Source organism: Neophocaena asiaeorientalis, unplaced genomic scaffold, assembly GCF_003031525.2.
Source record: "Neophocaena asiaeorientalis asiaeorientalis breed wild unplaced genomic scaffold, Neophocaena_asiaeorientalis_V1.1 scaffold78, whole genome shotgun sequence".
In the NCBI taxonomy this organism is placed as follows: domain Eukaryota; kingdom Metazoa; phylum Chordata; class Mammalia; order Artiodactyla; family Phocoenidae; genus Neophocaena; species Neophocaena asiaeorientalis.
In genome coordinates this window covers 3,009,714-3,035,875 of record NW_020175018.1, presented here as the reverse complement: position 1 = coordinate 3,035,875, position 26,162 = coordinate 3,009,714, and the positions used below count along the sequence as shown (strand labels likewise).

The following is a 26,162-nucleotide window of genomic DNA, read 5'->3' as shown; positions in this document are numbered from 1 at the left end:
CTTTTTTTTTTTTTTTTTTTTTTCTTCTACTGTTCCTTGAGCTTACCCCTAATGTAGTTCTCACAATCATAGAGAAATAAGATTGTCAGCAATCCAAGAGTAGAACAGGTTTTAGAAACCACGTTTAAGAGTCTGTGAATCCCTAACATATGGCCTGGGACTTAGTAGGTACTCAATTTAGAAAACAACCAAAGGTCAGGAAGAGGTATAGCGGGTTGAATGGATGGAGTCAGGCCTTCATGTAAACATCTGCAGCTATTAGCCAAGGACATACATAGCGACGCCACAACCACTTCCTACCGATCACTATTGTCATCAGCCATTTATCAAGCTCTTACTACCTCTATGCAACGTGCCAAGGTCTTTATGTCCACTAGCTCTCTGAACCTTCACAATATGGTACTTTCTAAGGTAGGTACTCTAATATCCCCACTTTATATGTAAGGAAGCTAAGACAGAAGGACTAAATGACTTGTTCAAGGTCACTTAATTAGTAAATGGCAGAACCATGAGTCTAACACAAGATATCTGGCTCCAGAGTCCACACGTGGATATTCTTTCGCATTTCTCTCATAGACAGTGGTGCAGCTGAAATTTGAAAACTTATGGCTTAGACCGAAGGAGTTTTGCCCAGTGTTGGGAACAAACTTGTAAGGAGCTAATCATCCTGGGATAGAGGGTGATTTGCCTCATAATAAAGCATGGGCGTTCTGAGGAGGCTGTGGTCTCTAATAGTCAGTGTACCTTGGGGGCCTGCCAGACCGGATAGCATTGAGCTGGGTCTGGAAGAGCGGATAGCATTGACCATTTAGATTTAGGGCCATTATTGCATCACCAGCGGAGGGAACAGCTGAAATAAAGACAAGGAGGTGGGGAATTAAAGGGGCACATGAGAGAACAGCAGAAGGTTCAGGATAGTTGAGATACATAGTATAAAAGCTTGGAGAGGCAGGACTTACAGGGCCTTGTTAATGCACACGAAAGAACCATTGATTCGTTTTGAGTAGCAGTGAGGAGGCCACGTTTGGGTTTTAGAACGATATCTGTGGAGTGTGGGTTAGAGCAGGGAGAGTTAGGGGCCGTGGTAAGAGATACTGAATCTAGAATTAGGACGACGGCAGAGAGGGATGAGAGGAGTAAGTGGATGAAGAGAGTCCTAGGATGTGAGACTGTTGTGTTCACAGTTTTCTTTGGGAATCTATCAAATGACATAAGCCTCACTGAGAAGACTTGGCACAGGATTTGAAAATTTTAAATCTGGGTTCAAATCCTGACTCTACCATTTTGTAGTTGGGTAGCCTATGAAGAAATGCCTAAGTTTTGAGACCAAGCCTTTACCTGCATCCAAAACGTGGTAATAATATATTCGACTTCAAAATGTGCATGTGGAATTGAAAATATATGTATTTTATATGTCAGATTTGGGCACCTAGTAGGCCCTTTATTCCTATCAATTTCCTCCCATTCTTTCCATCTGCTTTAGTCCTGTTGTGGTGAGCATTCATATTCATTCTCTCTCTCACTCCACCCCCTTACTGCCCAACTTCCCTCTCACTGTCCCTCTTTCCCCAGGATGCCAGAAATGAAATAACATTCTTTGCATGTTTGTTCTAAAGCTCCTGGCCGCCTTCCCGCAGACCCCTGGCTGGGTCAGGACTCATTTGCATTAGCATGTGTGAGGCCAGCATGAAGGGGAGGGAGAGGCCCTGTTTTCAGGGATTTTCATCAGGCGCCCCTGCCAGAAAAAGGAGAAGTTACTATTTCTTTCTGGGAAACATTCACAGACTCAAACAGGCAAGGAAGGCCCAGGGAGCTGCCTCACTTGTGGAGAGGTTGATGGGTGGGTGAACTGCCTGCCTGACTCCCAAAACTGTATCCAGCTCCTCTCACCCTTATCACAGGCCTGCCCCCAGAAGTCTCTCCTTCAACATGTATAGTCTAGTAACTGAAGACCATGAACAGATCTTTCTTAATCGTATCCATGGCCTGTAACAGGGAGAGGAGAGGGAGAGAGAGCACATAGGGGCAAGGAAGACACTCAGAAGCTACAGGATAAATAAACAACAATTTTGCTGGCTTCTAGAGATGGATATTAAATCCACAGAAGCATCTTTTAAAAAAAGCAGTGGTAATCCCTGGAGTTTTTTTGTTTGTTCTTGCTATAATCCTGTTAATTTTTAAAATAATACGATGTCATGGAGTTATGCTTTCTCCCAGGACTCCCAGTAACCTTGTCCAAATCCAGACAACCAATGGCCGGCCAAAGGAAGTCCTTTGGAGTTGTCTCAGGAGTGCCATTGGCACCATGACATGTGCTGACTCTAGAGGCAAGGATTATACCATTTATAGAGAAGCAGATTGAGTTCCTGGTATTTTATTAGACAGCCTCCCTTAATTTCCCATTATTTTTCTCAGTTCCTAGCCTCATTATGTCTTGTTCAGGCAAGACTTTTGCCTCCTCCTTCATAATACTATCCATATAAATACTTCAGTGGAAAAATGAACAAATCAATGATACACATGGTTATTACTTAGAGTGCCTTCAATATGTCAGGCACTGTTCTAAATGCTTTACACAAATTAACTTATCCAATCCTCTCAATAATCCACTGAGGCCAGTACTTTGTTATTCCCATTCTTAGAGATGAGAAAACCAAAGCCCAGAAAAGTTAAGAAATTTGCTAAAGTCATGCACTAGTCAGTAGCACAGCCAGGGTTTAAATTCAGTCAGGTTGGCTCCAGAGCCCAAGTTCCTAACCATTAAGTAACCCAGCCTCCCCAGAAGTCACATTAGCATTTAATGAGCTGGTGCACACCAGATCTTGCGCTCTCACCCATCACAGGGCCTGGGTACCTGCTACACCTCTTATTCAGTTCTCAGCCTAAATGTTGCTTCCTCAGAATGGCATCCCAAGAACCTGTAATCTCAACTAGGTTCCCTATCCCTTTCCTTTATTGCAATTATTAAACTTTGCAATGACATGCATTCATGTGTGTTAACGTCTGTCCCGTACTAGACTTGGCAGTCTATGGAGGTAAAGACGGTGTCTGTTTTGTCTGTCTCCATATACTCAAATGCACACATGCAGAAGGCACTCAGTAAATGGTTATTGGATAAAAAATTGAATACATGTAATATTACATTTACTCATAGCTATAATCTTAAGAGACAGACACTTTTTTCCCCTCGCTTTAGAGATAAAGAAATAGAAGCTCACAGAGGTTCGATAAATTGGGCAAAGTCACTGAGAGAGTAAACGGCAGAACCAGTATTTGAAAGCAGGTCTTTTCTGACCTCAGAGCCCATGCTCTGAACCTCTGCACCGTATTCCCTTCTGTGAAGCCATATAAGGGACACATAGAGGAATGAGACATAGTGTCAGCCCTAAAGAGCTCCCTGTTCTACCATACCACAAGCCAATTAAAACTGGTGAAGTGGTTCTACAACATCATGCAAATGATGACCTATGGAAAAAAGATGGAGGACAAGGAAGTTTTTGACAGCCAGGAATGACCTCCTGTAGCCTTTCTTAGACGATGTACACTTACTCTCGATGGGCACATTCAAATGTAGCATCCTCCCTATCAGCACTGGTGTTCATTCATTCCATTTGTTTCAGAGTATCTGCTTCTCTGTGGGGCTGTGTACTATATCCCGAAGACCCAGAGATGAACACGATCATCCCTGCCACCTTAGAGCTCCCGATAAAATGTGGCCCATGGTATGAGAGCTCAGAGGGGAGAATGCCTCCTATTCCAGTGAAAGTTGGCCAGAAAGAGTGACATTTTAGTTGAGTGTTAAAGGATGAACAGGATCAGTAAGGTGAAGGTAGAAGGGACAATGGTTTTCCAGGGAGAGGAAATCATATGTACGAAGTTACTGAAGAACAAAGCAACTTAGCAATTTACAAACCCTGCTCAAGTCACCATGAGGCAATGGGGCAAATCTGGGTGATGAAGTTGAAGAGGTTGATAAGACTCAAATCATAAAGGGACGGTGTCTCCAGGCTAAGGAATATAGACTTTATCTTGAGGGGAAGGGGAACCGTTAAGGGTTTTAAGCTGCTCAGAAGACATTGTCAGATTTGCATTTTAGGAAGAGCACTCTGGCTAATATACTGGCAGTAGGGTGGAGGTGGGAAAGAACTGTTGGAAACGAATAAGGAAGCTGTTCCCAAGGCCTGGGGGAGAAGCAGTGAGGTCTGGTATAGACCAGAATTGGAAGAAAGAAGGGTGGTTGAAATCTACAGTCTCTGATGAACAGGATGAGAGAGGGTGAGTAGTGGGCCATCAGCATGCACCAGTTTATCCTGCCTGAGGCTTATTGGTAAGGACTCAACTTCAGTCCCTTGCTTTTTGGGCTAGCCCAAGATAGAAAGCATTTTCTTTCTTTTCTTTTTAGAAAGCATTTTCTAAGCACCTACTATGAACTATGACTGTCCTCTGGAAGATAAAAAATAAGCAAGCTAAGTAAGCCTATGTGAGTTGGCAACAGTCCCCATTATTCTATGTCTGATTTTTAAGAGTACTTGACTCTCGTCTGCTTCTGAAACAGCAAGAAATGATTTAGAGGTGCCATTACCATGTGAGAGGCTGATGGGGTTAAAAGGAGAATGAGATATGGTTTCCTTCCCCCAGAGAGCTCACATGCCAGGGGGATGACAGCAAGTAAAGGATAGATGAAAGTGCTTCCACGGTTTCATGTCCTAGGTAGTAAGACTAAGACACTCAGAGGAAAAAGCAATTAGTCGCATCTGAAGAGGTGTGGGTCTTTCCCAGAGCCTGCAAAAGTGGTTCTGAGCCCAGTAGAGAGAGATCTGACCAAAGTCGCATGACCAGGCAGTGATAGAGGTTTTATTTGCTGGTCACTAAGCTGAGCTGCGGAGCTGAGCACAGGGACAGTCCTCCTTCTGGGACAAGAATCCACTACAGTCCTATTAACGATGACGGCTGTCTCCCCAGCCGCTGCTTGAGCATGTAGAAATGCATCAGATATTATGTTAAGTGTGTGATTAAACAGCATTAGCATGTTTAATCTTCACAATAACTTTCTAAAAGATATTTCAGAACAGTATGTAAGAGTCTGAACCCTTGGATACAAGTAACAGAAACTCAAATCAAAATTGCTTATGAAAAAATGGAATTTATCCACTTATATCAACTGGGAAGTTCAACAGGTGTGCTGGCTGCAGCCCCAGAGACATCCAGGAGTTCAGGTGACGTGATATGGACTTTGTATCTCTGCCCCAACTTTCCTGTGTCTTGGCTGCATTCTGAGGTGGGTTTTCCTTCTGGGAGGACAGAGATGGAGGTGGCAGACCCCACTCAGGTGCAGCAACAAAACTGACAAACGGTACTAGGTGAGGAGAGTCCCTGGAGAATGGCCTGGTGTGAATGTGAAGCAGGGTGCTGTGGAGAACTGCCTAGACGCCCCAGCCTCACATCCAGGCTTCAGAAAACATTTGCTGAGCCAATGACATCAGGGCTCATTGTTGGAGAGCATAGTGACATGAAGGTACGTAGGCTGGCCGAGAAGCTGGAGATCAGAAGTGTCTTGGTACTGTCTTAGTCCTTGGACCAATCCAAACCTCAGAGATTTTTCTGCAAGACAGAACAGTTTTGTCTTCAAAGTCAAGGTGAATGCAGCAGCCCTCACCCAGCAGTTGATTAAGTGCCAACTCTATCACTCTGCCACTCTGTGTCTGTCCTTGATTGAAAAGCCCCCTCCTCACCCTCCCGGAAAACATCAAATTCTCTGAACGTAAAACGCAGGCAATAAACCCTGCTTTGTCTTGCTTTCAAGGTTATTTGTGTAATAAGCTTTGCAAAGTGTAAATTGATAGGTGTCAGGAATGCATTCATTTGTTCGCTTTAATCATGAAAATGAAAATAAAATGCAGAGAGTATGGAGACAGTACAATAAGCCCCCATGTGCCCACCATGCAGGATTAATACATGTCAGGACTCTGTCACATTTGCTTCAGAGCTCTTTTCTCCTGAAAGAAATTAAAATTAAAGATAAACTTGAAGATTATTTTGCCTCCTCGTCACCAGTCTTACTCTGTTCCCTCCTTCCCTGCTAAGCTGTAACCACCGTCCTAAATTTGTATCAGTCTAGTCCAAAGAACAGAGTGAGTTTATGTTTGTTTATTTGTTTGCTTCTTCTTTCGGTTTTCAATTTCCACCATCATTCCTAGTCTTATATGTTAGCAAATTTAAAACTGCAGCTGCCTCCAACTGACACTTTGCAGCTTTTGTTATTACTTATTATGAATCTTAATTTCATTTCTGTAACAACCATAGTCACAGAAAGTCCCACTGTGTCTTATCTCTCCTGGGAACCTTTTTTCCCCCCCTTTTTATGTCAATACCTGTAAGAAAATAAATAAATATGTTAATAATGTATTCTTCTAATCTCGTGCTTACGCAAAGGCTTACGTCTCTGAGAGCTTGTCCAGCCGTGGCGAGGTCTTATCAGGGCCGGATGCCCCAACCGTGCCCAGCCAGCCTGTTCCCTTATTCTGGTGGCTCAAGGTTTCCAAGGCCGTCATGTCCAATGGACCAGAGAGGCTTATCTTCATGGGGCAAAGGGAGCCGGATGGGGCTCTGAGTTGGGGCTCTGAGATATTAGACGAAGGCTATGTGGGGTTGCCTGAGTTCACAGCAGGGATCAGACCTGCTGGCTGGAGCGAAGAGGGGCAGCATACTGGGGGGTATGTGGCCCTGGTGGCGGAGAAAGACAGACCTGGGTTTGAATCCGGTACTCTGCCGTGTCACTACAGGGCCCTGAGCCCCCAGTCTGCTTATGGCTGATGGAAAGAAGTTGGGCCCTACTGGCAAGCAAAGAACAGGGCATGTGGCCCAGAGAGCAATCATCGAAGGAGTGAGAGGAGGAAAAAAGAAAATCAAAACAGCAACAACTGCCCAGTGTAAAGGCTGTCTGGGGACCTCACTGACAGCGCAGACTCAGTGGGGTAGAGGCAGGGTGGTACCTTTGGGGAATGGCACCCCGCTGTCAGCACTGTTCTTAGTCCTCACTGTGAATCTGCTTTACCATTGCTAAGTGCCTGTACAGCATCCTGCCTTGGAGGCAGGGGACCTGGGTTCAAATCCTGGATTTGCTTTGAACTTACTATGTGACCTAGGACAAGTTGATTGCCCTCTCTGAGCCTTAGTTAAACAAAGGGTTTAAATGAACTACTTGATAAGGTGCTACCCTGGTGCTAACAATTGTTCAGCTTATAAGAATGCTTTTGAGTTCTCTTGAGGAACCTAGGGCTGACATAGGCAAGGCTTCCTTCAAGCTTTCTGGGCAGCTGCTTCCAGCCCCTCCGCAGTTCCCACCTGTGTTGAGAATTCTGAGATATCACAAGTCCAAGTCCAGGGTGCTTTCATCATCTTTAACCTTTTTACCAGCATTTGGGCTTAGATAGTTGATCTTTAAGTCATACTGTTTGCGCCACCCACCTTTACCCTCTACTGCTTTGGCCTTCCTAAATCGGTGAAGCTAACAGCTTATAACTCTTGCCTAAGGAAAGGCTTTGTCAACCCCTTTTCACCTCTCTGAGTAGTTTTACCAGTGCTTGACTTTCTATCCTGTCCTGTTCACCACTGGCGCCTGTGGACATGTCTTATCTGTTCGAGGAGGAGGGTGAGTGCCTTTTGGATTAGGACTAAAGTGCTGTTAGTTCATGGTGGGGCGCTGTGTAACACAAAGACCACAGATTTGGGGTCAAGTAGCCTCTGGGATGGCACCCTGCTCTGAAACTGGCTACCCATGGGATTCAGGAATCTCATTTCATTCTCTGAGACTCTGCTTCTTCATCTGAAAATATAGTTAAATATAGATAATATGATCTAGTACTTAAGATTGTTGTAAGGAGTAAATTAGATAACGTATAGCCAATGATTGGCAAGGACGATATGTATGTGTGAGATTTTGTGTGTGTGTGTGTGTGTGTGTGTGTGTGTGTGTGTGTGTGTATGCGTGTATATATATATCATCTAGTCGAGTATATCGGGAGCCCCTTGAAGGGCAAGGACTGTGTTTTATAGTATTTCTTTTTAATCTCATCTCACATAGTAGCCACTGGCACATAGGATTGCTGGGCTGTACCTGCTATACTCAAGGCTCTTGGGTGCACATAGGTTTCTAGAAATACTGTGATGTGAGCAAACAAGTGTTACAGCAGCCACAGAGGGAGTAGCCTTCCTGCGTCTTTGAGCTTGCAAAACCATAATACCTTCTCCTCCTCTCTCCGCACCTCATCCTTTCCCCAACTTTCCAAGGGCTGAATGTGGGGAAGAAAAGGATCCACCTTTGCCCTGAGCAATGCAAATGTGATTTCTCACATTCTACGCCCCAGTCCACACACACACACACACACACACACACACACACACACACACACACACACACATTTATGTATATACATTTATTTAATAAACATTTATTGGAGGTCTACCGTGTGATCTAGCACAGTTTTTGGCACTGGGGATAGCTCAGTGAATAGAACACATTATATCCTTGTTTTTGTGAATTTGATATTCAAGTGGGAGTGACAAACAAAATCAGTAAATGTAACAAACAAGGAAATTATGTATTAGAAGATCACAAATATTATGAAGAAGAACAGGGAGCTAAGTGAATGATATTCTAATAGACTTCTAGGTGTAGCAGTTGGGATGGAGTTTAAATTTAGAAGGGAACCTCATCGAAAAGGAGACATTGGCACAAAGCTTGAAGGAGGTGAGGGAAGGAAGTGGGGAGAGAGAATCCCAGGCAGAGAGAGGAGCCAGCGTGCATTGCTGGGAGTATGCCAGAGGTTCAAGGTGAAGCCCCACTGGATTGAAAACAGTTGTTTATTTTTGTTTATCAAAGAAATAGGAAATGCAGCTGAGGATTATTAAAAATGCTAATTCTAACTATGGATGGAGAATTTGGCTAAGGGCATCTTGTCTACTCTGAGGACTCCTCCTAACAATCCTGTGAGACAGGTGGAAATGTGTTTGTTTTATTGACAAGAAAATGAAGGTGAGCAAGTAAAGTAGTTACCCAGTGTCGCATAGCCTGTGAGCAACAGGGAGGATATTTAAACACAGAACTTTCCCTACTTCCAAGTCTATGCCTCTGACCTCGGCATCATACTGAGGTTTTGAACAATTTTGCTGCAGTCCGCAGGCTCCTACCTTCACAGATAAACCAAAGCCATAACTACCTACTTAAGCTTCCATTGAAGGTCCTGTTTCCCCTTTAAGAAACTCTGGGACAGGGGCTGGGGCCGGAGGGCTTGCTCAAATTCAGACCTCAGAAAGCTGCACATATAAGAGACCCAGGCCCCAAATGCCTGCCATGGCCACCATTTGGAGGCAGGATACTTCTAGATTGACACCACTGGTTTTGTTTGTTTTTTTTTTTTTTTTATAGCGTTTTTTTGGGTTTTTTTTTTTTTTTACCCCAGTTCTAATCCACATACCATGAACTTTATTTACCCTTTTAAAGTATATAATTCAGTAGATTTTAGGATATTCACAAATGTGTTCATCCACCACAATAATTCCAGGATATTTTAATCATCTCAAAAAGAAACTCAATACCCATTAACAGTCACTCCCATTGCCCCCTCCTCCCAGCCCTGGCAGCCACTAATCTACTTTCTGTCTGTAGGAATTTGCCTGTTGTGGACATTTCATATAAATGGAATCATACAATGTGTGGCCTTTTCAGGCTGGATTCTTTCACTTATCATAATGTTTTCAACTTTCAGTGATATTGTAGTGTGAATAAGGGCTTTATTCCTTTTTATGGTTGGATAATATTCAATTGTATGGATATACAACATTTTGTTTACCCATTCATCAGTTGATGGTTATTTGAATTGCTTTCCACTTTTCGGCAATTAAGAATAATACCGCTCTGAAAATTGGTGTACAAGTTTCTCTGCAGACATATGTTTTCAGTTCTCTTGAGTATATGCCTAGGAATATAATTGCTGGGTCATATGGTAACTCTGGATAGCTTTGAGAGGGATTGCCAAACTCTCTTCCAATATGGCTGCACCATTTTTACGTGCCCATCAGTAATATATGAGGGTTGCAATTTCTTCCATCCTTGCCAACACTTGTTATTTTTGTCATTTTTATCATTTTTATCATAGCCATCTTAATGGATAGGAGGAGATGTCTCATTAGAGTTTTGATTTGCATTCCCTAAATGACTAATGACGTTGAGCCTATCTCCATGTGCTTATTGACCATTTGTATATCTTTTCTGGAGAAATGTCTATTCAAATCCTTTGCCCATTTTTAAATTATTGAGTTGTAAGACTTATTTATATATTCTGAATATTAGACCTGTATCAGATAGATGATTTATAAATATTTTCTCCTATTATTTTGGTTGTCTTTTCACTTTCTTGGTAGTGTCCTTTAAAACACAAAAGTTTTGTTGTTTTTTTTGTTTCTGGTGAAGTCTAATAACCTATTGTTTTCTTTGGTTGTGCTTCAGGTGTCATATCTAAAAATCATTGCCTAATCCAAGTTCATGAAGATTTACTCCTATGTTTGTTCCTAAGAGTTTTATAGTTTTTGCTTTTACATTTAGGTCTTTGAGCCATTTTGAATTATTTTTTTTTTATATGGTGTAAGAATAGGGTCCAATTTCATTTGCTTGCATGTGGCTATCTGATTGTTCCAACATAATTTGCTGAAGAAACTATTATTAAAGAGACCATTCTTTCCCCATTGAATTGTCTTGGCACCCTTGTTGAAAATCAAATGACCATATTAGTTTATTTCTAGACTCTCAATTTTATTCCATTGATCGATATCTATCCTTATACTAGTCGTAGACAGTCTAGATTACTGTAATTTTGTAGTAAATTTTGAAGTCAGGATGTGTGAGTCTTCCAAGTTTGTCCTCTTTTTCAAGATTATTTGGCTATACTAGGTACCTTGTATTCCCATATGAATTTTAGGAGTAGTTTGTCAATTTCTGCAAAAAAAAAAAAATCAGCTGGGATTTTTATAGGGATTGTGTTGAATCTATAGATAAATTCGGAAATATTTTCACCTTAACAATGTTAAGTCTTCCCATCCATGAACACAAGATATCTTTCCATTTATTTAGGTCTTCTTTATTTCAATGATGTTTTATAGTTCTCAGTGTGTATGTATTGTACTCCTTCGTTAAATTTATCCCCAAATGTCTTATTCTGTTTGACAGTACTGTAAATGGAATTGTTTCCTAATTTTATTTTCTGATCATTCATTGCTAGTGTATAGGATACAATTGATTTCTTTATATTAATCTTTTAACCTGTAACCTTAACTGAACTTTTCTTTTAGATCTGTGTGTGTGTGTGTGTCTGTGTGTGTGTAGATTCCTTTGCTTTTCTATATTCCATTTGTATATCTTTTCTGGAGAAATGTCTATTCAAATCCTTTGCCCATTTTTAAATTATTGAGTTGTAAGACTTATTTATATATTCTGAATATTAGACCTGTATCAGATAGATGATTTATAAATATTTTCTCCTATTATTTTGGTTGTCTTTTCACTTTCTTGGTAGTGTCCTTTAAAACACAAAAGTTTTGTTGTTTTTTTTGTTTCTGGTGAAGTCTAATAACCTATTGTTTTCTTTGGTTGTGCTTCAGGTGTCATATCTAAAAATCATTGCCTAATCCAAGTTCATGAAGATTTACTCCTATGTTTGTTCCTAAGAGTTTTATAGTTTTTGCTTTTACATTTAGGTCTTTGAGCCATTTTGAATTATTTTTTTTTTATATGGTGTAAGAATAGGGTCCAATTTCATTTGCTTGCATGTGGCTATCTGATTGTTCCAACATAATTTGCTGAAGAAACTATTATTAAAGAGACCATTCTTTCCCCATTGAATTGTCTTGGCACCCTTGTTGAAAATCAAATGACCATATTAGTTTATTTCTAGACTCTCAATTTTATTCCATTGATCGATATCTATCCTTATACTAGTCGTAGACAGTCTAGATTACTGTAATTTTGTAGTAAATTTTGAAGTCAGGATGTGTGAGTCTTCCAAGTTTGTCCTCTTTTTCAAGATTATTTGGCTATACTAGGTACCTTGTATTCCCATATGAATTTTAGGAGTAGTTTGTCAATTTCTGCAAAAAAAAAAAAATCAGCTGGGATTTTTATAGGGATTGTGTTGAATCTATAGATAAATTCGGAAATATTTTCACCTTAACAATGTTAAGTCTTCCCATCCATGAACACAAGATATCTTTCCATTTATTTAGGTCTTCTTTATTTCAATGATGTTTTATAGTTCTCAGTGTGTATGTATTGTACTCCTTCGTTAAATTTATCCCCAAATGTCTTATTCTGTTTGACAGTACTGTAAATGGAATTGTTTCCTAATTTTATTTTCTGATCATTCATTGCTAGTGTATAGGATACAATTGATTTCTTTATATTAATCTTTTAACCTGTAACCTTAACTGAACTTTTCTTTTAGATCTGTGTGTGTGTGTGTGTCTGTGTGTGTGTAGATTCCTTTGCTTTTCTATATATAAGATCATGTCATCTGCAAAAGAGATAGGTGTTACATTTTCCTTTGTTATCTGGATGACTTATTTTCTTTTTTGTTCTAACTGCCCTGTTGGAATAGCACCTTCAGAACAATGTTGAATAGAAATAGTGAAAGTGGACATCCTTGTCTTGTTCCTGACCTTAGGAGGAAAGCTTTCAGTCTTTACCATTAAATATGATGTTAACTGTGGGTTTTACAGATATCCTTTATCAGATTGGGGAAGTTCCCTTCTATTCATAGTTTGCTGAGTGTTTTTATCATGGAAGGGTATTGGGTTTTGTGAAAGCTTTTTTCTCTGCCTATTGAGATGATCATGTAATTTTTGTCTTTTATTCTATTAATGTGATATATTTATATTGGTTGATTTTCATATGCTGAATCAATCTTCTTTTCATGGGATAAATCCCATTTGGTCATGGTATATAGTCCCTTTTATATATGTTACTATACTTGGTTAGTATTTTGTCGTGTCTATATTTATAAGGGATATTGGACTCTGTGCATGTCTGTGCGCGTGTGTTTTCCTTGTGATGTCTCTGTCTGTTTTCGGTATCAGAGTAATACTGGCTTCACACAGGTAGCTGGTAGTGTTACCTCTACTTATATTTCTTTTGGAAAAGTTTGTGAAGGATTGGTGTTAATTGGCGTTAACATTTGGTAGACTTCACCAGTGAAGACATCTGGTGGCCCATTGTTTCATAGGAAAGGAAAGCAAAGTCCACGGGGAAGGACTTCACCCAAGGTCATAGTGTTGATCAGGACAAAGTTGGAGCAGCCCAAGGTTCAGACCAAAGTTCAGCCAGTAGCTCCCTATAGGCACTGTCTCTAATTCTCCTACTGCTATTGAAAGCAGGTATTGTTGTCACTATGTAACTGATGAGGAAACAGGCTCAGAGACATAGTATGACTTAGCTACACACCCAGCGGCTGAGCTAGAGCTCTAACCAAACCTTATGAAAAGCAGTGGTATTATTGCTTACAACACCCTCCAGGGTGATCTTCTTTGCCCAGGGGGTTGGTTTTCAAAAAAGCAATATGCCCACTTTATCTCACTTGAGTATCATGAATAAGCAAGGCAAGCAAGATAACATTTACCTTACCAAGCACTGTTTTAGGTGTTTCCCATGTTATTTCATTCTTACAGCAGTCTTGCCAGGCAGATATTATTGACTCCAATTTACAGGTATGGAAACTGAGGCTCTCAGAGATGACAGGAACAGGAAATAGAGCTATGATCAAATTCAGTCCTTCAGACTCCAAGCACAGGGGTTGGCATCTTCTCCCCCCATCCATCCATCCGTCCACCCATGGGGAAGCAAAGCTCACACATGTGGTGGAGACTGAGTTCAGCCGGAAGTAGATAAGAACCATCCTGCCTATAGTGTTCCCTAACTCAGTGTCCAAAGGTAAATCCAAGTTGGTGACCTCTACTTGGCCTCCTTTCCTCTGCACTTGGCTTTGGCAAAATGCAATCTCAAAAGGCACCACAGAAGAAGAGAAGGACTCTAGGGTCAGATGTGGAAAGAGGAGCAATGTCAGTGTTGAAAGGGTGTGACGGCGATGGTGTTCCTGTACTAAGATCTCTTCCTTGTCAAAAGTTGGGAACATGGAGTTCGTCCTCCTAATAAACTCTAACCTCCTCTGAACTGTGACTGAAGACCAAGTTGGGACCAATGAATAGCTAACAATTCTATTTGGAAACAGCACTGGACTTTGAGTTAGGAGACCTCCACTGGGGCCTGGCTGAACTGCTATCTGCACAGCCTTGGGAAAGTCAATTCAGATTTCCATGGTTCACTTGCCTCCTTGTAAATATGAACTTAATAATACATATCCCTTAGACAGTTGTAAAGAGAACAGAAGACAACTGTATAAAAGTTCCCAGCTTTGTGTTTAATACAGAGCAGGTGCCCAAGAAATGTGTGCAGAATCTCTAAGGCACTTTTGCATCCATACTGACTGCTTGGTCCTCACAGCCTCCCTGTGGAGTTATCAGTAGGTACCTGGGACACAGAGAAGTCAAATCATGTGACCAAAGCCACATAGCTAGTTGACAAGGTTAAACCTACAATTCATGTCCTCTGTCTCTCAGATCAACATATTTCCAAGTTATGCTTTCCTGTAAAAAGTTCTATAATGGAAGTCATTTAAAAATTATTGTTTTTATCTGGGTTTCAGAGAGGCTGTCCAGTATGCAATAAAGATATAAGCAAAAGGCCACAATTTGCTTTAAAGATCCCAGGAATACAAGTTGAAGTGGAATTGGGCATTCCATGCATAATTCATTCCTTCACTTGGAACCATAAATTTAGACTGTGTCTGCTTTACCTTAAAGCAACCTATTAAAAGATGAACATCCTCCAACTAAGAGCTGTGGTCAGTCCAACTATGTGTTATCATGTTGTCCACTCCCTGCAAAAAAGAGAAGTGGGAAAAGAGAGGGGGTGAGAAGGGGAAGGGACAGAGAAGAAGAAAAGGAAGGAGTAAGGCAGGAACTGCTGCTAAAGCCAAGTCAAGTGTGGACCAGAATTTTTCTTTCAAGAGAGGTCAAGTTATACCTGTTAGGTGAATGAATGAGTTTAGACAGGCCATGTGCATAGTACTTGTGTATTAAAATCCACTGGCATAGTCACGCCTCTAAGGCTTTCTGAGTGGGGAAGGTAAGGATTGTCCACCATGTTGTTTTGTAGGAGAAAATGAGATTCTTATAGACGGTTGACATTCCCTGTAGGTTGCAGCTGACAGAGGGTTGGGGTGGCCCTTGAATGCATTTCCAAGGCTTAGTTCACTGTTTAAAGAAGGGAGAAGGGACACACCTGAAGCAAACGTAGGGGCAAAAATAAATTTTTATTGAAGTGCCATAGCACTGCATCCCATTTCTTGTCCACTTGACCATCTCCCTGCTCTCCTGTGATCTCCTTGAACGCAGGGGCCACACTCTTCTTATCCATGAGTGGCTCCTCCCCTGCTTGGCACAGTGCCAGGTGTCTATCCGGTGTTCCACCAGTGGCAGGCACACACACAGTGGAGCTGCTGTGATAGTCACTCGTTCCTCAGTGGGTTATTGGAGATACACTCGACATGTTTTAATTGTAAATCAGTTCGTATCTATTTCATTTTAAATGTCAGTACACGAAGCATTTGTTTCTGAGTTCTGGTATTCTTGGCGCTGTGGGTTTTAGGGTAATGCTCATAACCCAGTGAGTTTGGGGGGTCTTGGCAGTCAGAGCAGCGCATGTCTAGCACTGATTCTAGATTGTCGTTGCTTCTGCCTGAGCTTAGGCCCACACTGGTTTCCGAACTTGGCCTTCCCCCAGGGCTCTCTCTGCTGGCTTCCCTTTCCCCTGATTCTTTCCCCTTTCTCTCATGGAGCTGGAGGGATTGAAAGGAGTGCAAGTGTAGAGAGCTGATGTTTGGAGTCCAACCGCAGACTGCCACACCTTTGTCCCAAGCAGGGCCTCCCAATCACAGCTCAGACTAGGTTGTTTTGAAAGTAGAAACCTGGCCTAGAGTCCTTAATACCATGACAGTTTCTCTGTGCCAGGCATTGGAATTAAATATTTATGTTGGCAGAAAGCATGGGTTGTCAGCCCGAGTTAGGAGATAAGAAGGTTGGGTTTTGGTGTTGGGGAGTGTAGGTGGGCTGCATGTGGTATCCGTACAGCCCCTGGCTAATCATTCTCAAGTCCTACTTTGATATACCTGGACTAATAGAGATATTTTGCCTGGTGGAAAGCACCCAGCTGGGGGAAACTTTGGACATCTGAATTCTAACAGCCAGTCCGTACCATCTTGCCCAATGCCCTCATTTCATGGGCTGGGAACCTGAGGGCAGGGCATGCTCCAAGGTCACACTGCCCATTCAGTGGGTGAAACTGGAGTCCAGATCTTCAGCAGGCTGCTGAAGATCTGGGGTCAGAATAGCTGTGTGACTTTGGACAAGTCACCCGAACTCATTGTGCCTATCTGTAAAATGGGAATGACCGTTTTACAGATCAAATGGGATCAAATGAAATAATGTAAGCAAATGATTTTAATGTTAAGTACTGTCAAAGCTCTAATTCAGAGATCAGCAAACTTTTCTCTAGAGGTCCAGATAGTGAATATTTCAGGCTTTGTGGGCCATATGTTCTCTGTTGCAGTCACTCAGTTCCATCACTGTAGTGTGAAAGCATCCACAGAAAATAGATTTTAAGAAAACAAAAGTGGCTACGTTCCATTAAAGCTGTATTTACAAAAACAGGCAGCAGACCAGTTTTGGCTATGCACCATAGTTTGCTGACTCCTGCCCTAGATGCTTGGAAATTGTTCTAGTGACTACTGATGACATAACAAATGACCCCAGAATTTAGTGGCTTAAAACAACCATTCGATTATGCTAATGGATTCTGTGGATCGTGCATTCAGACAGGGCACAGCAGGTTGGGCTGCCTTTGCCCCTTTAAGTCTGGAGCCTCAGCTGCAAGGGTTCAAAGGCTGGAGGTGACTCAACTGCTTGAAGGCTCCTTTGTGCATCTTTCTGGGGATTGGCTGGGATGACCTGAACATCGTGCTGCTGAGGTGCCTGACATAGCCTCTCTGCATGGCATGGCTTCCTCACACCAGGGTAGTTGGATGTCCTGCATGGAGGCTCAGGGCTCCAAGCAAGAATGTTTCAATGAGCAAGGTGGACGTTGTATAGCCCTTTATGACCCAGATTCACAAGTTACACAGTGTCCCTTCCGCTGTGCTCTATTACTAAAAGCACTCATGAACCTGCCTCATTCAAGGTGAAGGGACATAGGCTCCTGCCTCTCAATGGGAACAATGTCAAAGAATTGGGGTGGGAGTGGGGCCTCATTTTAAAATCATTATAGAAGAGATTCATAATTTAAACACACACATTGAAAAATGGTGAAAGCTTATTTAGCACTTACCATGTGCCAGGCGCTCTTTTGAGCTCTTTATTCCTCCAGCATCCCTTTGAAGGGGGTGATATCATCATCCACGCTTTAACGACAAGATCACTGAAGAACAGAGAGGTTAACTAACTTACCCAAGGTCATAAAGATAGTACGATGTAGAACCAACATTTGAGCTCAGGTAGTCAAGCTCCAAAGTCTGTTCTAATCATGACCTATCCTGCTTCTTTGTGATCAGGAAAATGAGAATTCTCTTTCTACTATTCAAGCAGAACTGGGTTAAGAACCTGAGTCTTGGGAATGTCAGGTGTCTAGCAGATCTTCCTGCCAAGAATCAGTTACAAACATTATTGCATACCTACTCTGGGTTCAGACTGTTCTGAGCACCATGGGTAGACCAAGGAAAGCGGTACGGTGCTCAATTTCATTCATTTTAATTTGAGTGGGGGGATTGAATTTTGATTTAGTTCTCACAACCCTGAGATGGAACCTTGGTCCCCATTTTACAGATAAGGAAACCAAGGCCCAATGGTTCAGTTGCTCTTGCCCAGTAGCTGACGGAGTTCAGACTCAAACCCAGAGCCCGATAATGCAAGTCCGTGCTCTTTGCCATAGACTCCACTGGAGAAAGATCTGGAATGGATCATACCAACTCTTTCAGAGGCAAACATCCTCAGCCCCTAGAAGATCAGATCTAGCCCATCCCTCAGCGCTGATCATCTTGGTTTAGTTCCCTCCTTGCAGAGACGAGAGACTGAGACCCAGAAAAGGGCAGTTAGGTGTCCCTGGCCATCTGACTGCACAGACCCCGAGCTGGAGCCGGGACTCATTGTTTTTCCCACCACCCCTGCCTTCCACATTGTGCTGGGAATGGCAGGGAGGGGAGTGATGGTAGTTGGTGGAGGGGGGTTGTGGGGGGATGAACTAACGGGAAGTTGTTTGCCAAAGCTGTGTGGGGGAAGGAGCATTTTACAAGACCAGGGCCTCTGGCCTGGAAACATCTGTTTCCCTTCAAATCAGAGAGGAGACTTTTGCCTCCCCAGAATGCCTAAATCACGCGGCGGCTGGGGAAGAGCAGGCGTTGGCCTGGAGACTTCAAACGCATTTTCCCGTCCTCTCGGGGACCTAGTTCTGACGTGGGCCTCTGAGCCCCTGTCCCTGCTCTTACCCCCTGTCAGATCCATGAGAAGCTCTCACCGCCAATTAATGTCTTGGTTTCATTCTCTCACCCCTGCTGTGACGGGGTTCCGGGGGTCTTGGATGGGACCAACAACAGCTTCCTTTCCACCTCCCTTCCTCTAACCTCCACTAGGACAACTTACTCTGGGTGTGGGGGGAGGGTGTCAGAGCCTTGAGCTGTGGCCTAACAATAATAATAGTAATAATAATATTGGTAATGATACCCACAGCTCTCTCTCGTTGACTGCTAACATGCCAGGCGTCAATAGTCTCCTGCCATATCTCATTCTAACAGCTGCCCGATGTAGTGGGTTTTAATATTACGATTCCTATTTTACAGGTGAGTTTACTGAGGCAAGGCCTCACACAGCCAATAAATGGAGGGCCAGAATTTAAAACCAAATTGCCTGATTCCAAAGCCATGCGTTGGGCCACTCTGTTATTCTGTCTCCTTTAATGGCCTTGTAATCTAATCACCTTTTGTTCATTTTACAGATGGGGAAACTGATTTCTAGACCAGGGAACTACTACCTTATAGTTGATTGAGTCATTCATTCAGTCTGTCATTCATTCTGGAAAGTATTTGCTGAGCACCACGTGCTTTAGGTGTCTGAGTATCAGATGTGGGTGGACAGAGATGGGCAGAGCCATAGTCCAGTCCTGAAGACACTCACATGCTCATGGGGGCACGAGAGAAGTGTCTGGGCACTGACCTAGCCATGCCACATGTGCCGTGACAGGGCACCGTGCAGGGAGAATGGCTTCCCCAGAGGAGATGAGGTTTGATTGATGCTCCGAGGACAAGGTGGAGAGGGTCAAGTGGAGAAAGGGTCGGGTGACCCAGATGGAGGGTGCAGCAGGTGTGAAGGCAAAGAGGTGGGATCCATTAGCAGTTGGATGTGGTTCTACTATGAAACAGAGTAGGAAGCAGAGATTGTTAAACAAGGCTGGATCTGTGGCCAGAGTTTGAGACTCGGTGACAGAGTCTCAAACCGATAGTGCCAAATGAAGGAACATCAAGGAGTCATGCTGGGGGCGGGGGTAAGGAGTTTGTGCTTTGTCCTGAAGATGGTGAAGAAACATTGAAGAACACTTTGCATTTGAGTAGTCAGTCCCAAGGCACTTCCCCACACATTGAAATCCCAATACACCAAGATCCTATAGCTGTTGGCATCTGAGATCTCACAACCCACAGTCTCTGGAAAAGCCGGGATGCAAGCTCAAGTTTTCAACCACCGTGGCCAGTGTTCTTTCCCCTGAAACAAAGAAAAAGGAGCAGCAAGGGCTTGAGCCTGGGATTCCCCCACTTCATCCTTGGAGTCTCCTCTTATTATAATTAACTTATCCCATAGGTGCAAGTGGAGCTAAGTCAGTCAGTTGCGCAAGAAGCAGGGTGGTGTCTAGAAGGGGCGCTGGAGGAGGAGGCGGGAAAGCCAATGTCCTTATTCTGAACTTATTGGCAGCGGGTCCTTGTGCAAGTCTGTTTCCTCTCTGGGCCTTGGTTTTCTCACCTGTAAAGTGAGGTTGTAGAGTTTGGGGATGGCTCAGGGGTTCTAGTCCACATTCAGTGGATCTCAGCCTGCCTCAGCCGAGCTGAGGTAGCCGGCACCCTTCTGAGAAACACAGACCTGACCGTGTCCTCTCTCAATCTCTCCCTCTTTCCCCTTTTCACTCTGTTTTGTGGGTGTGTATGCGTATATCTGTTTCTCAGCCTGCCTCTCTCTTCTCATCCTCTTCTCTTTCCCCACATCAGGGGCTGCTACTTTCTGCCTCTCTCAAAGAGCCCCTCCAAGCCCTGCCTGGTCTGCTAACAGCTTTCAGATGTGTCTCTGGAACAGTTCTACAATTACAGCTGAGACAGGCAGAAAGCACATGGCCTTGTGACTTCTGACCCAGGCCCGTAAGGCTGACATCTTCCTCTTTCGGCACCCCTCCACCCCCACTGGCAGGGTGGCCTGAGGACTCGTCTATCCTGGGGCCTCTACTGACATGTTGGGTTACTCTAATAACACACATAGAAGCTACCTTTTGGGGAGCAAAGATTGAACCAGGCAATGCTGCAATCAGTATATCATTGAGCCTTGATCCCAAACTTGTGAGATACGGTTAACTTCACCCTGTTTTACAGGTGCAGAGACTGAGGCTCAGAGACAGTGAAGTGACTTCCCAAGAACGCTCAGCCAGCTATTGGGGAAAGCAAGATTCTACCCAGGTTTTATAATTTGAAAACCTAAGACTACTTCTTTCCCAGCATGCTGCTCTTCATGCTGCTTGGCTAAGTAGAGAGGTGACCCTGGACCCTCTTGGTGGAGGAAATATATTACAGAAGCATCCTGGAAACATAATTGGCCAGTGGGAAAGCAGTGTTTAAATTTTTTTCTAACTCCTCATGTTTGGAGACTCTTTCACATACTTACTACAGCCTTCTATGTTCCCCTCGGTTGAAATGCATCTCCTTTTTAAAAATGTGTACCCTTGTCCAAATAAGTGCTCTTTATATGGCCTTTATTAAAATTTGCAACTTACAAGCCACTTCTCATGCATCACTCTACGTAATTCTTGAGACAGCCATGCACTGTCTCTACAATTAGCCCCATCTTGTTGATGCAGAAACTGAAATTCAGAAATGCGATGTGATATGCTCAAGTTCATTCATTTACTCAGATATTTAAAGTGCTGTGTTAAGTGCCAGGGATATAGCTGTACCCAAGCTTCAGGCTATGGTTTGGATTCTGCCTCTGCCACTTCCTAGATGTCGTGTGGGTAGTAAGTGCTTGCACAGTGTTACCCAATGCTCTCCTTACCTCCCTCCTTTGCCACTTACTAATTCTCACATCCTGGAGTTTGACTACGATCTTGCCTCCGACCCTTCTTCCTGGTCATAACTCACCTTGTATAGCACTTACATTTCACATTCATCCACGCTGACCTGTGAAATGGACAGCAGCCTCCCTAGCACAGATGCTTGATGCGGAGAGGTGAAATAAGCACAGAGGGGTAAAGTGACTAGTCCAAGGTCACAGAGCCAGGGAATAGAATGGAAAGTGAACGCAAGCCTGGCCATCTCCAAGGCCAGCCTTCTTCCTCTGTCACCTACTGCTTCCCTTGACTGAGACAATACTGGACGTAGTAAGTGCTAGAACTGAGCTCCGCGCACAGTGCCGAGATATGACAGGTGGAGAGAGATAATCCCACATCGCAGTGCTGTTGTTCTCACGCCAAAGGCTGAACCCAAAAGGTCCAGAAAGAAGATGAATAGATTGGCTTGCATCTGAAGATGGGACCAAAATATTCCATATTTAGGCCTCTTAGTCACATCTATCAGGTTTAGACCCACACTTGTTTACCCTTGCCAGCACTCCAAGCCAGCTGTTGAAGATGAAAGATAAAAGGTGAAAGGAGATTTGACAAGATAGTATAGTACAATGTAGTTAAGAGTATAATCTTTGGATTTAGACAGACCTAAGTCCTTGTCCCCCACTGCTACTTACTTAATATGTAATAATAGGTCAATTACTTGACCTCCTTGGAACCAACACCCTTACTGATAAAATGCAAACAGTCATGGTACCTGACGTACACTTTATGAAGATTAACTGGAGTAGTGCATACAAAGGACCCAACACCGATGATGGCAGCCGTGCCTATCATTACATTTAGGAAGTGGGCTAGTTTTCCTGCACTTGGACTGACAATTCTTCAGAGAGGGACTTGTTTCTTTTGTTTCACATTTGGGGAGACTTAGGATCAGAGAGGATAATCAACCAGCCCAAGGTCATACAGCTAGTGAACCTCAGAGCCAAGGTTTGAATGGATGCTGAATGTCTGCAAGGCTCCTTCTGCTTCTGGGGCTCTGGGTGACCTGTTCCCTGCTTGACCCCTCACCCCAGTTCCCTTTGCAGCATATTGGTGGGACAGCTCAGTGCTTACATTCCTGCAGTGCTAGGAGGTGTCTCTGTCATGGGCCTAGTGGCAGTGACCCATAGCAGCAAAGAATGTGGAGGCTTGCTGCCAGCCTGGCTCTTGGCGTCAGAAACACAGACCTGGCATGACTGATTGATGAATTCCGATGTGCGCCCAAAACACCAGCTTCCCAGTAAAGGCAGGATGGTGCTAAGGTACCGTCTGAGTTACGACAAAACTCAGAATCAATATCGAGGAATAAGCTAAAAACACATTCTTGGGATGGCATGAGTACCTCTTACAGTTCTTCAAAAGAGAAATCGAGTTATTCTTAAAAAGGAGACTTTCACACAAAAAAGACAAATGGTAGTTTCTCCAGAAAGATACTGGCTTCTGCTTACTGTGCCCCCTGTACCAAGAAGTTCTGATTTATAGTGCCTTAATAAAAACAGCCTTTGGACTATCATGTCATGAGGTATTAAAGCTGAGAGGCCCTCTGAGATTTCCAGGTTCGGACCCTCTGAGCTAGTGGTGGTGGAGCTGGAGCAGGCAAACGGCAACTGAGAGTTCAGAGTATGGGTTTTAGAGTGAGACAAACCAGGATACAGGTCTTGGTTTTCTCATTGTCTAACTGTGATTTTGGACAAATTGCCTAATTTTTTGATCTTCAGTTTCCTCTTCTGAAAGATGGAGATAATGAGAGTGATTATTTTAGGAGGTTTTCATAAGATTAGAAAAACATGTGAAATGGCACTGTTTCAACATACTTGGAGTTTGGCAAGTGTACCTACTGGACTTGTATTTGTACAGAGGCGATATCCACAGACCTTTAGTCAGAGGATAGTAGCTGATAGTGGCTAAATGCATGGGCTTTGGAGTCGGACACACCTAGACTTAACTGCCGGTCTCAGTAATTACTGTGTGGTCCTGGGCAAGCTGCTTTCCCTCTCTGAGCCCCGTATATAAAATGAAGAGAGTAATAGCAGTTATCTTGTAGGATCATCTGGGGGAATTAATAGCAATAATGCAGATAAAACTGCATAGGTCCCTGCTTGACACATATTAAGGACTCAGCACAAATAATTAATTTGGACAACCAGCTCATATTTATTAACTACCTAATATGAGCAGTCAGTCAGGGTTCATCATTCCACAACTTGGAGTCACAGTGTTATGCCCATTTTATAACATGAGGTAAGTTGAGGTTTTGGAGAAGGGGGAGAGGAAATAGGGCCCCTGGGACTGTAGTTTCTTCTACCTGACCCAGAAAACCCTATTCCCACTCCACGCTGCTGCTCTACCCTTGAACGCTGGTGAAAGAGGATGGCATGACAAGGACAGGATGCTGAGACGCTTAGCCCTTCTCCCTTCTATTCAGATTGTCGCTGGCCTCCAAGGATTACCTCTTCTTGAAAGTCTACTCACTCCTTTGACTTTGTTTAAACTTCAGAACTTGGAGATCTGGAGGTGTGAAGGGTCAGAGAGCCTTCTCAAAGTAGGCCAGACAACCGTGTCTACTCTAGAAAGAATTCTGTGCCCTGGATTGGACCTGAATCCACCAGGTCTGCAGTTTACCAGTTCTCTCCGTCGAATACCACACAGGCTGCCTATTCCCCCCAGTACAGCATGGGGCTGCAGGCAACAACGCTGAAAGCTGGGGACATGCCTTGTACCTAGAATAACTCCCAGACTCTATCATGGCCCACAGGGTCCCCACCCACCCATCTTCCCACTCATCTCTCTTTGCTACAGCCGCACTAACCGTCTACTCCTCCAACAGTCTGGATCCTTCTCACCTCAGGACCTTTGCACTTAACTGCTTTTCCTGCCTGGAATGCTTTTCCTCCCATAAGCTAGTTCCTTCTCATTTTCATGTCTCAGATCAAACCTCTCAACAAGAAGGCCTTTGCGGACACACCTGTCTAAAGCAGCCACATCCCCCTTCACTTTAGTCTATTATCATTCACCACTATCTATTTTTTTGCTTACTTTTTGTTTAGCTTTATGCAAGCAGGGACCTTAACTCTCTTGCTCATCTTTATAATCTTAGCACCTAAAATAATTCCTGGCACACAGTTAATGCTCAACCAAAACTTGTTAAGTGAATGAATGAAAGAATATATAAATGAGTATATAAAGCCATACAAGATAGCATCGGTGTTTACTTCTCAAGTCCTGGATTGAGACTGCTCTGCCCCCCAGTAACCGTGAGACCATGGAAAGGTACACAGCTAAGTCTCAGTTTTCTCCTTGGTGAAATGCAGGTGAGAATAATCCCTGCCTTCTAGGTTTGCTACTTGTAAATTAAGAGATTATGTGCAAAATGCCCAGCAAGGCAGTTGGTGTTCAATGCATGCTTAATAATTATCATTTTTTTTCTTTCCAAATCATTTTCCTGCAGCCTAAGCATCCCTGAGTTCTTTTTTTTTTTGCTTGTGGCCTTTTTTCAAGTTTGTTTATTTATTTATTTATTTTTGGCTGTGTTGGGTCTTCGTTTCTGTGCGAGGGCTTTCTCTAGTTGCGGCGAGCGGGGGCCGCTCTTCATCGCGGTGCGCGGGCCTCTCACTATCGCGGCCTGTCTTGTTGCAGAGCACAGGCTCAGTAGTTGTGGCTCACGGGGCCTAGGTGCTCTGTGGCATGTGGGATCCTCTCAGACCAGGGCTCGAACCTGTGTCCCCTGCATCGGCAGGCAGATTCTCAACCACTGCGCCACCAGGGAAGCCCCTCATCCCTAAGCTCTTTCAACTATTATTCCTGTGCTATGATTTTGTGTTCCTCTTTGGAACTTCCAGGGCCTTTTCTGAAGTCACAGCCTTGTGCTCTGTTTTCTTGTTGTGCTACAGGTTCACTCTCTATGCAGTGGATACACGAGGGAGGCACTCAGAGCTCAGCACAGTGACCCTGAGAACCGCCTGTCCGCTGGTAGATGACAATAAAGCAGAAGGTAGGTGACCCATTTCTTCACTTCCGAGGTAACTCCCATATTTTCGCTCTCTAAATTCTGCACCCAACGGTCACTAACCACCACTACTTTCCTGCCTCACACACATACTGGCACAGGGAGAAGAAAGCCAAGGGACTAAGGAGGAACATGGAGATAAATTAATCAAAGCCATGAAGGAAATTGAGACGGACCAGCAGTATCTTTGCCAGTAGAAAGACTTGCTCCTCTGTTATAGAATCTGTGTTCTGACTTAGAGGCAAGGAGTGGTGGAGAGTCAGAACCCCATGACTGTGTTCTGCCCCTTGGCCTAGGCTTTTAGGGACCAATCCCTTTCTTCCACTTCAGGCTACGCTAGAGCTGGCAAATCGGTGGCACCTAGAGGACCACTTGGCTTTGCTGCACTCATGGCAGATATCGTTAGCTGATCACAGCACACCTTCCCATCTAGCCCAGGGGTGGCCTCAGAATCCTCAGCGTAGAGCTAGAGTCAGTAACTATCAGTCAGAATTAGCATGCAAGATGAAACCTTTTCTGCTATTCCTTGTCCATGAAGTTGTAAACATTAGGCAAAATACCTGTCAAAAAAAATGGAACCAATAAATCAGATCTACCGTATACTTAGTTCTTAGACAATGTGTAGATACAGTTTCTACAAAAACATGATGG

The 26,162-nt window shown here is 43.5% G+C and overlaps 1 protein-coding gene across 1 annotated transcript in view; it reads left to right on the top strand.

Moving 5' to 3' along the window:
- The window catches only part of ASTN2 (astrotactin 2), a 614,159-nt gene that overhangs the window by 572,074 nt on the left and 15,923 nt on the right, over positions 1 to 26,162 (top strand). The window contains exon 18 of the mRNA XM_024762620.1: positions 25,396 to 25,496. Within this exon, the coding sequence (XP_024618388.1) occupies positions 25,396 to 25,496 (101 nt within the window). The remainder of the gene's footprint in view (positions 1 to 25,395; positions 25,497 to 26,162) is intronic.